Source organism: Aquarana catesbeiana, linkage group LG02, assembly GCF_042186555.1.
Source record: "Aquarana catesbeiana isolate 2022-GZ linkage group LG02, ASM4218655v1, whole genome shotgun sequence".
Lineage (NCBI taxonomy): Eukaryota > Metazoa > Chordata > Amphibia > Anura > Ranidae > Aquarana > Aquarana catesbeiana.
This window is the reverse complement of record NC_133325.1, coordinates 153,667,745-153,683,805: the sequence shown is the minus strand read 5'-3', so window position 1 is coordinate 153,683,805 and position 16,061 is coordinate 153,667,745. Positions and strand designations below refer to the sequence as shown.

General features: G+C 41.8%; 1 protein-coding gene across 1 annotated transcript in view; it reads left to right on the top strand.

Moving 5' to 3' along the window:
• Window positions 1-6,189: 6,189 nt before the first annotated feature.
• Window positions 6,190-16,061, top strand: part of TESPA1 (thymocyte expressed, positive selection associated 1) — a 49,344-nt gene continuing 39,472 nt past the window's right edge. Inside the window, exons 1-3 of the mRNA XM_073613646.1 lie at window positions 6,190-6,340; window positions 12,541-12,726; window positions 13,282-13,327. Coding sequence (XP_073469747.1) covers window positions 12,570-12,726; window positions 13,282-13,327 — 203 coding nt within the window. The 5' untranslated portion in view covers window positions 6,190-6,340; window positions 12,541-12,569. The remainder of the gene's footprint in view (window positions 6,341-12,540; window positions 12,727-13,281; window positions 13,328-16,061) is intronic.

The window sequence follows — 16,061 nt, the reverse complement described above, 5'->3', positions numbered from 1 at the left end:
AGTGTGCTGTTCTCTCTAAGAAGTTCTCTGTTCAAAATTTTGTGTACCAACAATCTAATCCCCCGCTGTGCAGCTATTCTCCCCCACCCTGCCCTCACTTAGCCCCCTACTCCCCCCACCCTGCCCTCACTTAGACCCTTACTCCCCCCACCCTGCCCTTTCTTACTCCTCTACTTCCACCCTGCCCTCACTTCCCCCCCAACTCCCACCACCCTGCTCTCACTTACCCCCCAACTCCCCCCACCCTGCTCTCACTTACCCCCCAACTCCTCCCACCTTGCCCTCAATTACCCCCCAACTCCCCCCACCCTGCCCTCACTTATCCCCCTACTCCCCCCCACCTTGCCCTCACTTATCCCCCTACTCGCCCCCACCCTCTCCCCCCTGGAGGAACTATAGGAGCGCTCCTCTGCTGTTCTACTGCACCACCACAGTTGGAGGGTCGACATTGTCATCGCTGTGATTTTCGTCATCTTCTGCCATTCCAGATGCGAGTCCCTCCTCCATCAGTGAGGATGGATTTTTATTCTTGCGCTCTAGCCGGAAGTACTTAACTGCAAAGCAGATTGCTAGTCCAGGAAACAGTGGAAGCAGGAAAATGATAACTAACTATTGATAAGTACAGGAGGGCACCACTATTCTTCCAAGCTTGTAGAAACTTGGCTATCTGCATTATGGTAGGATCTATATTGTGGTCAGGGTTGCCAACCGCCAGTAAATTTACTGACAGTTCGGAAAAATCAGTAATTTTTTTACAAGTGCCAGTAAATATTAGGGGGATGATCTTGTGTTGACTTTTTAAGTGTAAATCAAGCAAATTATTTGTTATGGTTAGGTATTGTCAGTGTTTCCATATCATGTTTATACTGTTCAAATATTCACTGTGTTAGTTTTCAATAGGAGTTCTGTAATTTCTCAGGATGCCAGTAAAAAAATGTGATCCGCCAGTAAAATTCCCATGTTTTGTCAGTAAAAAATGCTATGTGAGGTTGGCAACCCTGATTGTGGTTAAATGGTAGATTACCATTGGCCTGTATCAAATGATCTTCCTTAGGATGGCTGGTGGAAAGGCCTGATCGTTTTGGAGGTGATTTTGCATTGAGCACACCACCATTGCCCTGTAATGAATGATCCCCATTTGTGCGGCTGGGGGATATGCCAGACTGTTTTGGAGGTGTTTTTGCATGAAGCACACCACCACTGGTCTGTATTGAATGATCCTCCTTTGGATGGCTGCTGAAAAGGCAAGATCCTTTTGGAGGGGATTTTGCATTGAGCACACCACCATTGCCCTGTAATGAATGATCCCCATTTGGATGACTGGGGGAAAGGCCAGACTGTTTTGGAGGTGTTTTTGCATGAAGCACACCACCACTGGTCTGTATTGAATGATCCTTCTTTGGATGGCTGCTGAAAAGGCCAGATCCTTTTGGATGGGATTTTGCATTGAGAGCACAACCATTGCCCTGTAATGAATTATCCCCATTTGGATGACTGGGGGAAAGGCCAGACTGTTTTGGAGGTGTTTTTACATGAAGCACACCACCACTGGTCTGTATTGAATGATCCTCCTTTGGATGGCTGCTGAAAAGGCCAGATCCTTTTGGAGGGGATTTTTCATGGAGCACACCATCATTACCCTGTTATGAATGATCCCCATTTGGATGGCTGGGGAAAGGCCAGACTGTTTTGGAGGTGTTTTTGCATGGAGCACACCATCATTGGCCCGTAAGGAATGATCTTTTTTTGGATGGTCGTTGGAAAGGCCAAATCCTTCTGGAGAGGATTCTGTATGGAGCACACCATTATTGGCCTGTAATGAATGATCCTTTTTAGGTTGGTTGTTGGAAGGGTCAGATTCCTCTGGGGATGATTCTGTAGGAGGCACATAAGAAAAGTCACATTACAATCATTATCTGGAACATAAACACGAGAGCAAAGAAAAAACTATGTACACAAATCTAAATCTTCCTGGGAGATGTGGGGGGAATTTAAGTATGAACTGTCCAAATTTTGTGGACTTCACTGGTTGCATATAGTATGTTAGAGATCCGCGCTTAGGAGGATAGAGGTTGCAGCCTCCCTTAATTAGTCCCCAATGGAGACTATACAGGTATATAAAGAGAGAATAAGGGGAATGGTGCTACCCTAGTATGGGACTTTAATGGGTAAAATAGAATAAATATATAAACCACCGTGTGCTATTACCTAAAAAGTGTGTGTAAGTCTATACAAATTGTGCTGGTCTGTTGGGAGATATTTTGTGGGTATGTAAAATATGTTCAAGAGTGCAATAAAGCTTTATCAGAAACTGAAAGGTGCATCCACCCTAATCATGAACTCCCACTAACACGTGAACCAATTAAAAAATCAAAATCAAAAGTCTGACCTTCCCATAATGATACAATAAGTAAAGAAAATATCCTCACATTTGAAACATATGAGCATTCCCATACAAAGTAAATAATTTCACATCTAAACCATATAAACATAAACAGTGGCTATCAGACCATATGTACAAAAGCCACAGTAGTATATTGGTGTATTAGTGTTCAGTTTAGTAGTCCAAATCCCTGAAAGGGCAAACTAAGCTTATAGTAAAAAAGTGCTTATCTAAAGCAAAATATGTGCGTGTATATAAAATTGTTTAGATCATATAGGGTGTATTTTCATATTCCAGACCGGGACTTCTGAAAAACCTTCTATGACCAGATGTGTTTCACAGCAGAAAAATCCAGTGACATCTGTGCACATTAGATCTGGTGACTCAGGTGCTCCCCCAATGTGTCCCCACTCACCAAAAGTAGTCACCCCTGCAGGGGTATTGCGCATAGAGCGGGTAGCTGTAGGTGGATTTTCTCCTTAGGTAGCCTTATTGGTCCACTGTACCTCCGTCAGACCGTATCTGCGATCCAGAGACTCCCAGCATAAGTTCTGAGTCCGGGCACCTCCGATTGTTTCACCTCACCAAACGATCCATCTGTCATCAGCAGGATGACATTAGAAGTGTTGAGGGATACGTCTTGGTTCCTGTGTTGAAACAGAGACAACTGCTGATAGACTTCTTGCAACGCCAACCTTGTATTAGTACCCTGTTTATCCTTGTGTTCTTTTGTATCACTTACTCATCCCTTTTAGATTGTAAGCTCTTACCACGAGCAGGGCCCTCCTAAAACTGGCCATGGATTGATCAAAAATCAGATTCAAAGACTCAATGTGGCAAAGTCGGCCTGTACCTTTAGCAGAGAAATGGCCCCAAAGCATAATGTTTCCACCTCTGTGCTTGACTGTAGGGATAGTGTTCTTAGGGTCATAGTCAGCATTTTCCTTCCTCCGAAAACGGTGAGTCGAGTTAATGTCAAAGAGCTCAATTTTGGTCTCATCTGACCACAGCACTTTCTCCCAATTCTTCTCTGAATAATTTAGATGTTCACTGGCAAACTTCAGACGGCCTGTACATGTGCCATCTTGAGGAGGGGGACTTTGCGGGCACTGCAGGATACCACTCCATGGCGGCGTATTTTGCTACCAATGGTTTATTTGGTGACTGTGGTCCCAACTGCTTTGAGATTATTCACAAACTCCTCCTGTGTAGTTCGGGGCTGATCTCTCACTTTTCTCATGATCATCCTTAATCTATGGGGTGAAATCTTGCATGGAGCTCCAGACCGAGGGCGATTGATGGTTATTTTGTATTTCTTCTATTTGCGAATGATCGCTCCAACAGTTGACTCTTTCTCACCAAGCTTCTTGCTGATGGTCTTGTAGTCCATTCCAGCCTTGTGCAGGTCTACAATCTTGTCCCTGATGTCCTTTGACAGCTCTTTATCCATGATGGTGAGGTTTGAATGGAAGAAAGAGATTCTGTGGACAGGTGTCTTTTATACACAACATGAGTTGTTGTTAGGAGCAGCTTCTTAAATTGACAGGACTAATCTGTGTACCACATGAGCACATACTGCAGCCAGTATGTGGGAGCCAGAATTATTGTTGGTTGGGAGGGGATCAAATACTTATTTTACTCACCGGACTGCTACTCAATTTATAACATTTGTATCATGTGTTTTTTCTGGATTTTTAGTTGATATTTTGTCTCTATCATTATCAATACATCTATCATTATCAATACATCTATGCTAAACTTTATAGACCCTTCATTTCTTTGTAAGGGGGCAAACTTACAAAATCTGCAGGAGATCAAATAATTATTTTCGCCACTGTATGCATATAAAGATTTTTTACTCTACTCTGTCTTAATCTATATCTATTTTCAGGGTCACTGACTCACAAAGTATCAAAGCCAGCAGGTCAGCGTAACAGCCATAACTAGCATTTTCAGACAGTAGCCAGCAATAACATATATGTCTCAGAGAAGGTTAAATTTAGTCACAAGGTTAGAATTAAATATTGCACAAGTGGCAACTCTATGCATTAAAGTTAGTGTAAAGCTTCAGATAATTTTTGTTATACTTACCTGCTCTGTGCAATGGTTTTGCACAGACTAGCCATGATACGCTACATCTGGGGTCCCCTGCTGGCGTTCCTGGCTCCTCCTCTTTGGCGATTGCCCACCATAGAATGCAGCTTTCTATGGGGCATTTGTGCAGGCATCCATAGACACAGAGAGGATGGCTCCGCTCCCTCATCACAGAATTTGATTGACAGCAGCAGGAGCCAATGGCTATCAATTTGTCCAATGAGGAGGGAGAGAGCAGAGAGAGCCACTGCTCTCATGCACAGCACTGGATCGAGAGCGGGCTCTGGTAAGTATAAGATGGAGGATAAAGGGGATCCTCTGGCATTGACTGTTTTTTAACTTAATACTTAGAATGCAAAAAGGCATTAGAACCACTTAAGTTCTGCTGTGCATGCAAATTTAAAGAGGTGTTCCAGTCTCCTATGTAAAAATTAAAAGTCAGCAGCTACAAAAACCGCAGCTGATGACTTTTAATAACCACACTCACCTGTCCCACAATCCAGCGTTGTGCCAGGCCCAGCCATTTCTACCCTGTGTGTCTCTCTTCCCAACACCAGCATCTTTTGCAATGGGCACTTGGCTGCAACAGCTAGCAGCTTCACAGCCGGGTGCCTGCTGCGTATGCGCGAGTCGCGCTGTGCACTGCAAATGGTCTGGCCTTCTTCTAAGACCTGTGACGTGTCCCAAGAAGACTACAGGAGGGAGGGGGAGGAAGAACTTCTTCTTCCAATTGCCTAGGTGGTCAAAGCGGAAGTGGGAGCATGTACCTGTCAAAATCGGTTACCCACTCACCCCCTCCTACCCAAAGGCTCCATTTCACAAACAGGAGCGGGAGAGGAGGCATCCCCTTTTGGGTGGAGCTCCGCTTTAAGTTCCCTATCACATATGGGCAGTGGTAAAAACAGACTGCAGTTTTACCTCTCCCTTCTTGACCACCCACCGAAAGCCTACTATACAGCTGGAGGGGAAGGACTGTTCACGTGGCATGCTTTTCACATTACACAAAGCATCGCATGCACTATAAATTAATGCGGCATGTCAATTAGGCAGGTGGCCCATTCAAGTCAATGGGACCATGCTGCAACTTCAAGCCAAACACTTGACTTGTGGCTGTGGTGCATTAGTCCTATTGAAAATTGCCATTTGCCAAAAAAAAAAAAACCTCCTGCATGTCTCATAGAGGTTACTTAATCACACTTAGCGATCCGCTGTGAAAAGCTTTTCAGAGAATTACTGTAACAAGTGTGAACTTTGTCTAAAAGTAATTTTGTGTTATTGTTGGTATATTGCTATTATACCATTCAGTTAATGCAGTTTAAATCATTCAAATTTGCGGAAATACAGACTAAGCCAACTAGAGCTCATGTGATAAAAAAAATACAGGACATGCGGTGGGAGTGCCAGAAATAACTTGTGGTTTCTGAAAATTTAATGCTACAAAATGATTATGCAACTGAGCTTCCTGTGCATGTTCATCATCTGGTGTGACTGTTGTGAGTCTGAGGCTAAAAACGTTAGGTGAGTCCTATAAACATTTCACATACTTTGTTATATAGGTAGAGAACTGCATTTTTAAAAAATTCTTATAGAAGAAAACACAACAGATAAACAATACAGATTGCATTATCTGCGTTTTGTTCAAAAATTAGAAGAACGCAGAGAAACACTTGCTAAGCACACACAAAACTACATTTCCTTTATTGTATGGGCTATGTACAGCAAGTCATGTGATTGCGGCTGTGGGCTCCAATGATGGTACAGGAAACCCAAGAATAGGAGGAAAACTTTTATGGTTTCTTCCTGTATATACTCCCAACAGAATTCAGAAAAGAAATATTCAGCTCAAAAACAGATGCCATTACCGTGAGTACTTTTATACGTGTGAATGTGTTTAATATCAAAAGCAAAAATGGGGTAAAATGCTGTAAACAATGGCAACCATTTAATATTTCATTTTTACTAAGCTGAGCTGTCAGAAAATAAGAGTAGTACTGATTGGTTGAGAGAGGTTACTGCACTTTATACTTTGTTCTACGCACGCAGAGGATTATCAAGAATCCATTTGTAGGAAATGGACACTAAAATGTGCAGAAAAAATACACAACTCCTAACGAAGATTAGATTTTTTTTTTCTTTTTTTGTGAATTATTTATACATTTACAGGTTAATTGTTATTAATACAATTTAAACATATAAACACTGTACACTGAATATGTATATTTTGTGATAATTTGAGTATTCTTTGACCAAATTCAACAGTTAACCCAAGCGTAAAGTGGTTGTAAACCCTGTTACACCACTTTTACCTACAGGTAAGCTTACAGGCTTACCTGTAGGTACCGTGAATATTTCTCCTAAACTTGCACAGTTTAGGAGATATTGACTGTATCCGCATGTGCCGACACCACGTTTCTTCAGGAGCCGTGCCGTGACCAGCGACTCCGCACGCATGCACGGGAGTGACGTCATCGCGGCTCCGGCCAATCACAGCACTGGAGCCCGCGAACCCAGAAATAACTCCGGGTGACATGTCGCCGATCACAGCAGTATGCGGGGACTGCTGCAACAGCTTTGATCTATGGTAAGTATTTCATAATGAGCTAGTATGCGATGCATACTAGCTCATTATGCCTTTGTCTTGCAGGTTTTTTTTTTGGAGTTTACAACCACTTTAAAGTGGTTGTAAAGCCACTTTGTTATCTTCCTAGAATCCCCTATGTTCCATTAAATCATGTGCCACAGTGTACGTTCTATATAAAAAAATATGCTGCTTTAACCGTTTCAGCCCCAGAAGAATTTACCCCCTTCCTGACCAGAGCGTTTTTTGCGATTCGGCACTGCGTTGCTTTAACTGACAATTGCGTGGTCGTGCGATGTTGTACCCAAACAAAATTGACGGCCTTTTTTCCCCACAAATAGAGGTTTTCTTTTGGTGGTATTTGATCGCCTCTGCGGTTTTTATTTTTTGCGCTATAAACAAAAAAAGAGCGACAATTTTGAAAAAAAAAAAGCAATATTTTTTACTTTTTGCTGTAATAAATATCCCCCAAAAATATATAAAAAACATTTTTTTTCCTCAGTTTAGGTCGATACATATTCTTCTACGTATTTTTTGTAAAAAAAAAACGCAATAAGCGTTTATTGATTGGTTTGCGCAAAAGTTATAGAGTCTACAAAATAGAGGATAGAATTATGGCATTTTTATTAATATTTTTTTTTTTTTACTAGTAATGGCAGCGATCAGTGATTTTTATCGTGACTGCGACATTATGGCGGACACATCGGACACTATTTTGGGACCTTTCACATTTATACAGCGATCAGTGCGATTAAAAATTCACTGATTTCTGTGTAAATGTTACTGGCAGTGAAGGGGTTAACCAGGAGGGGGCACTGCAGGGGTTAAGTGTGTCCTAGGGAGTGATTCTAACTGTGGGGGGGATGGGCTATGTGTGACATGACACTGATCACCGCTCCCAATTACAGGGAGCGGTGATCAGTGTCCTGTCACTAGGCAGAACGGGGAAATTCTTGTTTACAATAGCATTTCCACGTTCTACCTCTCCGTGAGACGATTGCGGGTATCCCCACGAACATCGAGTCCACGGGACCCACGGTCGGACTCATGGAGCTTGCGGCGGCTGCGCGCCTGCTATCTGGACCTCGAGAGATCACGTACATTAACGTGATTTTGCGCAGCGGAGTCAACCTGCCACAGTAAAACTGCAGCGGCTGGTCCACAACTGGTTATTCTCAGTACAACCCCTACCATGTGGCAGAAGGCCTTCAAATACACAGCATCCCATTGCTCCAATCATTGGGAAACCAAAAAGACCCTACGCAGGTGGTACCTAACACCCTACAGATTATCAAAAATTTACCAGAACTCTCCCGCTACTTGCTGGAGGACCTGCTGCAGTATAGGTACTATTGCACATCTTCTTTGGTTTTGTAGATCCCTTAGCTCCTTCTGGAGACAAATCTTTTGCTTAATTTCCTTTATATCATAGATCTCTTCAGCACCTACCCCATCATTAGCCTTACTCCACTTGGGTATAGCAAAATTTCCTCCCAGGTCACGAGTGGTAATAATACATCTCCTACTTGCAGCAAAAGTAAATATTACTAGATACTGGAGAACTACAGAATCCCCCTCCCTGGCATCTACACTTGCAGACCTTAATCTTTAATATAAGATGGAGAGAATAGTAGCTAGGAAAAATTTAGCCATGGACAAGTTTCTTTTCAAGTGGTCTTCTTGGCTATCGCATTGTAGATGTACTGTACAAGTATAATGTTCTTATTGAATGTTCCTTGTTGAAATGTACTTCACCGGATTGATATGCTGGTACTCCAGTTCCCCCCATTTCCTTCCCTACCCCCCCCCCTTTTTCTGGAGCCTCCCTCACCAATATCTGCGCCTGTAAGCACATTACACAGACCTGTTTTGAATTGACTTATCTTCTCAATATTATAATTATGTTTTATGAGTTATTCTTTGTTATGCTCCAGTTGGAGCATCTGCCAAGATTTACCATGTAATCCTAAATATGTTTTTGAAAACTCAATAAAGAATATTGAACATAAAAAAAAATGCCGCTTTATACCTTCAGAGTGCCGCTTGGTGCTCACGTGACCACCTGACGCTCTCCCCCTTCGATCTGACAATTACAGCGGGAGGGGCTGAGAATCTCCTGCTGACGTCAGCCAGGAGAAGGGGAAGAGAGTAGGAGAATGGAGGGCGGTCACATGAGCGCCGAGCTGCGATCTGAAATAAGGTATAAAGCGGTATATTTTTTAATATAGATAATATACTGGGGCACATAATTGAATGAAACATAGGGGATTCTATGAAGATAACAAAGTTATTTTAGCAGCAGGAGGGGAGGGGCTGAGAGCAGATTGACAGAAACTATCTCACAGGCATTTAAGGAGGGGGAGAGAAGAGAGACAGTGGGATGACGAAGGTACGTAAACTGACCATGGTAATAAGGGATCAGAAGATAAACGTGGTCAGTTTACAGAGAGGCTTCTGTGCATGTGCACAGGAGTCACATTGCTGCGGCACAAATCAGGGCTGTAAATGTTTGCTGACCTGCGCATGCGAGGCTCAGTGTACATGGCGGTTTACAAGCAGGAGGATGCATTTATGGCAGAAGAGACCGATAAGGTCTCTTCTGTCATAAATACCCTGCCTGTCAGTAAATTTTTGAAAAAAAAGGTTTACTTCCACTTTAATGCATGCTTGATATCTCACATACTTTGCAAAGCTCTGATTGTTGGCATTTGTATAATTATTACCCCACCAATCATCATCTAGTTCCACTCCCTTTGTCAGGAATATAGCCTGCAAGTATAGGATTATGCAGTTCACCGTACTGTGCCCTTCATACAGCTAAAACTGCTACCAAGCTATCAGGGTACATTTATTAGGAAATGGCTTCATCTGTGCATTGTTTCCTAAAACTGAAAGTATAACTTAAGGCAAAACTTTTTAAACTAGTTTTGGATAGCTTGCAGAGGGATTAGAACAACTGTCAGCTTTTTTTTTTTTTTTTTTTAAAACAACTGTCAGCTTTTATTGCTGTCTGTGCCCCCATTAAGAAGATTCACCCTCTCTATTTGTCCTGTTTACCATTATCATTACAAATGAAACAAAAATCCCAAATTTTGGGTTGTCCCCAGAAAAGTAATATAGGGGAAATCTTCCAATGGGAACACTATTTCTGGTGTTTTACCAAGGAATTCTTTTAATTTGCAGGGATTTCCTCCCACTTCCTGTGTGGCTATGGGACAGGAAGTGAAGAGCAATCTCCCCAATGGGACATAGATGGCAAAAAAAAAAATCTGACAGGGGTTATAACCCTCCCTTGCTCTATCCAAAATCCTATAGTTTTACTTCAAGGTTACATCAGAATCCACAGAATGTATGTGTTCCATTTAAATTGGCCTGGAAATGTACTTCTAATTATTGTCCAAATTTGTAGAATAACTGAATTATAATAAATGTAACATATTTCTGAGTGTCAATTTTAATGAGGGGAGCATTCAATTCTTAGACATGGAGTTATTTTGGGAAGGAAAACAAAGGGACTTACCATACACCTACAGCAGGAAACTCACTGCTTCAAGCAGATAGTTTCCAACTGCACTCAAGGGAAAGATATGCTTTATGGACAACGTCCTAAAGTATAATTTAATTGCTTTTAAAGGGTGATCTTGAAAAAGAAGCAGTGCAATTAATAAGTAGATTTGTTATTAGGTGATACTCCAAATATAAAGACAAACAAAGCTACAAAAAAGGTGGTTCTGGTGGAACGTAAAGAGAGTCCCGGAGCCATACAGCAAAGCAATAGGTGCAGGGACAGCATGACAGTGCTGGACAGCACAGTTGCCGCTTTAAGGTAGTTTCCCCTTTTAGAAAAGGGGAGGGGGAGTTAGCCTCGAGGAGGAAAAAGTAGGAGAGAGGGGAAGTGACGTCAGTCACAGAACGGTGGAGGAAGAGATTCCCACCCTCCCGCCCTATTTGATACATTTGGGGTGAGGGAGTTTGTTGGTTAGAATTGGCTGTGTTGGTGTCGCTGGAATTCGAGCGACAATGGTTACATGTATGGAACATGTTGTACCCATCCATGGGATGGGAGTTATTTATGGTACCCATTCATTTGATGGGAGTTATTTGTACCCATCCATGGAAGGATGGGGGGTTGAATTCGGGTTTTCAAGTTATGATGGGGTAACCTGGAAGGGGTTAAAGGTTAGGTCACTGGGAACGTTTGGGTAATGTCTCTGAGTCAGGGGGTTGCCGACTGGAGGCCAAAAAGGGGAAGAGGTTGTTTACAGTGACCAAGGGTAGGGTTGGTTTTCTATAATACCCCTTAAAATTTACTAAAATTACTAAAATGTATGGTTATTAATTGTTATTTATGTTAATTTATAGTTGTTAATAAATAGGCCATAAAGGCCATTTACTCCAAGAACCGGGTCTTGTCATTTATAAGGTAAAATTAAGGGTAGTATTGGGGTAATAGGTCACCCAGCTGACTGGGCTTAAGTCCTACAAAAGTCATGCTTTTGTATGCTAAAGTGATGCGTTTTTATATATGGAGCATCGCTGTGTTACCATAATTGAAATTTTGCTCATTAGATTTATTTTGTCATTTTAAGTGGGGATGGTATAAAAATATAGGGTGGAGATAGGTAATTTAAGTTAGACTAAGTGAATATAATTATCTAAATGTGCAAAGATGCTGGGAAGCCTATAAAATAATCTCATGGTATGGTCACTTTAGGCGATAATCTAGTTTTGATAAGACTAAAATAAATTTGTCATTTTAAAAAGATGGTAATACATTCTGTGGAAGCCTTATAGCAGGAGTAAACTGTACTTTTTTTTTTTTCTAATGAGCCCCGGCAGGTTTCGTCTCTTCTCCCGTCGCTTCCAATTTCATTTGATCTCCCTTCCAGGTGCGCACCCTCCAGCCATTTAAATTGCCGGGCCACAATGATTTCACTCTTTTTCATGCGCATAGGTGTCAAGATTGCGGCACAGCATTCTCTGCCTTCAGGGCACACATTTGTGTCTCACATGCTTTCCCTCCCAGACACTGCAGCTCACAATGGCAGGCTTTCATCAACAGAGGCAGTGCTGTTAATCCAGAATGTAGTGGGCAGGACTAGATGCGGCAAGCTTCTGATTGAGGAACTACAGGCCTGTGAATCATTAGTGACAATGCCAATATAGCCGTGCCCTTGTAGAGTAAACAGGAACAGCCTAAATGAGAGTGGAAACTCACTCTGAATTCAGAAGCAGTGCAGCATTGTTTCCACACCATCACAAAAAAATGTATTAGTTGGACACCACTGGCAGGTTCAACAGCTAACTGTGGGACATTGCAGAGGGACTAAACGAACAGACATACTTATAAGTAAGCTTGGAAGTACATTTTTTTATTCGGAGGACATTGTTTTACTTCAAATTATCTCTTGGGGATTCAGGAAAACTGAATTTCTCCAAAAATTCTCTGTATTTCACTGTATCTATTTACAATTCTATTTCATAGAGCATGTAACATACCTGCCATCTGAAGCCATGACCTGTTCATTAATGGAGCACCTAGGTACATCAGAAAGGCGTAAAGTTTTGACACGCCTACGCCACGTGGCCAATACAACAGATGAAGAGGACATTGTGCCTTTTACTATGCCAGAATTTACTTTCCAAGATTTGGATAATGCTTTTCTGGACGGTGAGTGATGAATACAAATGCATAGCAGTTTAACATGACTTAATAAATATTCATATATAGCTTTGTTTCTTTTTTATTTTTATTATTGCCCTTCATGTCTCAAAACATCCACAAGCAATACTGCAATCTCAATAAATGCTATTGTGGGCTCTCTAGTTACCGGTTGTGCTGTTATACATGCATATGTCACCTTCATGAAACCTGGGTTTGCCTGAAATGCCACCAACATTATGTATGTTACTGGCTTGTGTTACACAAAGTAGAGCTATGATAATAAAATCCAAATGATCATTCAGGGACCACCATGAGAGCAATGCATGCTGTCATTCACATTTTAATGGCCTCATTCCCGGCCATATTTTACATAAAATAGTCTAGTGAATATTTTCAACATAATGCTACTAGAGGAAGGGAGGACAAGACAACATCTGTGCTTTATTAGCTTGACCAGCCCCATATTGGTATTTTACTTATAGGCTTAAAGTTTTTCCAAATCTTCTATGTATTTTCTTTGTATTTCAAAAATGTGTAATAAAAGTAATCTTTTATTTCCAGAGGGACATTCCATAGATACAATACAAGGCTGGCTTCAAGGCTGCGAGTGAGTAGTTTGTTTTACATCTATTCCTTTAGTGGTTTCTGCAGGACAGTGACCACCTTCAGGCTCCATTCACACCAATGCTTGTTGCTTTTGAGCATTTTTTTTTGCATTTTTTTTTGCATGATTTTTTTTAGGCAAATTTGTTGTTGGGCAGATTTAAAAACGCAAATCATGGCAAATTGGCAGTAAGAAAACTGTAAAAATGCACTACATGCTTTTCTGCAGCTTCTCCATTGAAGTCTATTGAATCAAAAAGCAGTCCCTGACCCTTTCCAAAAACGCAAAGGCAGAAAAATGCATTGACGTGAACGTGTTCCATAGGAACCCATGTTAAAAATAATGTCCTGCTTTTCTGCAAAAAGCATGAAACACGCATTGATGCGAATGGCGCCTAAAGGCTGAAAGGTTTTTTTTAGAATTGCATGAAGATAATTTTCATAGAATGCATGAAGGTAAAAAAACCTTTGGTGTGCAGCTTCCCCCCAGCCCCCTCTAATACTTACCTAAGCCTGATCTTGATCCAGTGATGTGCACAAGACTCCAGGCTCTTCTGGGTCTCTCCCTCTTGATTGGCTGAGATGCAGCAGCAGGAGCCATAAAGCGAGAAGAGAAGGATTGGGGCTACTCTGTGCAAAACCATTACACAGAGCAGGTAAGTGTGTAAGATCAGCAGATCACGGGAGCCATGCAGGACTCCTGCAGACTTGTCAGTGTATCTGTCTGCTTGTACCTCGTGTGGCCAGGCAGGAAGAGACAGGTTGTTTAAAAAAGGATGTGACATCATGTAACATGTTCCCAAAGGTGAACTTATCATTAAAAAGAGAAGTATGGCCAAAGCTTTTTTTTAAACTAAATCCAGCAAGGAGAGTGAGAACCTCCTATAATGGCCACAGCACCGGGATCTCTGACATACATCAGAAAATGTTCATTGGTGAAACATTCTAGTATCTTTCAAAATGCTGATATATCAGTTTTGCATTGACTGATCCATTCAAATGAATTTTTGAGATGCATTTTTTTTTTACTCTGTTACTACTCTCACCATATAATATTTGCATCCCTTTACTGAGTAAATCTGTGGCCCTTGCCTGTGTTCTCTCAGCTTATACATTGTGGTTAAACACAACAGGAAATTGACTTTCTGAAATAAATTGGTGTTACTAAATTTGGAAGTTTCAAGTGCTACCGTCCATACTGCACACACTATGAGATATTTACTTTCATTTCCTATTCTCATGAGCCACTAAACCCCACTAAACACAAACTTATAGTCAGAACGAGTGTACAGAACTGTGTTTACCTTCTGAAATGGTCAGATTTGTACACTGATTAGATATATAAACACTGGGGGAGATTTACTAAAACTGGAGCATGCAAAATCTGGTGCAACCCTGCATAGAAACCAATCAGCTTTCAGGTTTTATAGTTAAAGCTTAACCACTTGGCACCTGTGCTATAGCTGAAAGATGCTGGGAGGGCGTGCATGGGCGTCCTCCCATTCTTGCGCTGCCCTTGGGACTCGACTGATCACTGATCAAGGTAAAGGGCCAATCACAGGGACCCTTTACACTGTGATCACCTGTCAGCCAATGACAGCTGATCGCAGAAGTAAACAGAAGACGGTTATCGTTTTTTTTTCTTCAGCATGAAGAAAAGAAGAAAGTCGTTAACCGGCTTCTGTTAGATGGACATCGGTCCCCTTAGTGCCCACCAGTGCTGCTAATAAGTGCCCTCCGGTGCTTCTAATCAGTGCCCACCAGTGCCACCTATCAGTGCCCATCAGTGCTGCCAATCAGTGCCCATCACTGCCTCATCATCAGTGTCATCTATCGGTGCTGCCTATCAGTGCCCATCAGTGCCACCTATCAGTGCCCAACAGTGCTGCCTATCAGTGCCGCACATCAGTGACACCTATCAGTGCCCAACAGTGCTGCCTATCAGTGCCCATCAGTGCTAGCGATCAGTGCAGCCTCATCAGTGACTCCTGATCAGTGCGCACCAGTGCTGCCTCATCAGTGCCACCTATCAGTGCCCATCAGTGCTGCCTCATCAGTGCCCATCAGTGCAGCCTTTCAGAGAAGCAGAAAAAATGCCTGTTTGCAAAATTTTATAACAAAATATAAAAAACTATTTTTTTATTTTTTTTTTTTTTATGATTAGCAATAAATTAAAAAAACAGTGGTGATTAAATACCACCAAAATAAAGCTCTAAATGTCATCTGAGTACAGTGTTGCATGACCGCGCAATTATCATTCAAAGTGTGAAAATTGGCCTGGGCAGGAAGGGGGTATAAGTGCCCAGTAGGCAAGTGGTTAATTGAACAAGCTGAAGTTAGAAGCTGACTTGCTAACCATGCATAGCTGCACCAGATTTTGAGTGCTCCATTTTTAGTAAATCTTCCCCATAGTCATAACTGGTTATTTTTGGTAAAGATGGATTTGAGTCCCCCGAAACAAGCATGGCTCCCTCTGAAAAGTGAAATTCATGTAATTGGGAAGGCTTGTTTAATAATTTATATTTGCCTTGACATTCAATATGACTCACAGTTATAAACGTAAACAGGTACAGGGCTCTGTAATTTGACTGGTATTCACTCAGGAGTGGGAGGCAGTGGGGCTAATCTACTAAAACTGGAGAGTGCAAAATCTGGTGCAGCTCTACATAGAAACCAACCAGATTCCATTTTTTATTGTCAAAGCTTAATTGAAGAAACTGAAGTTAGAAGCTGATTGG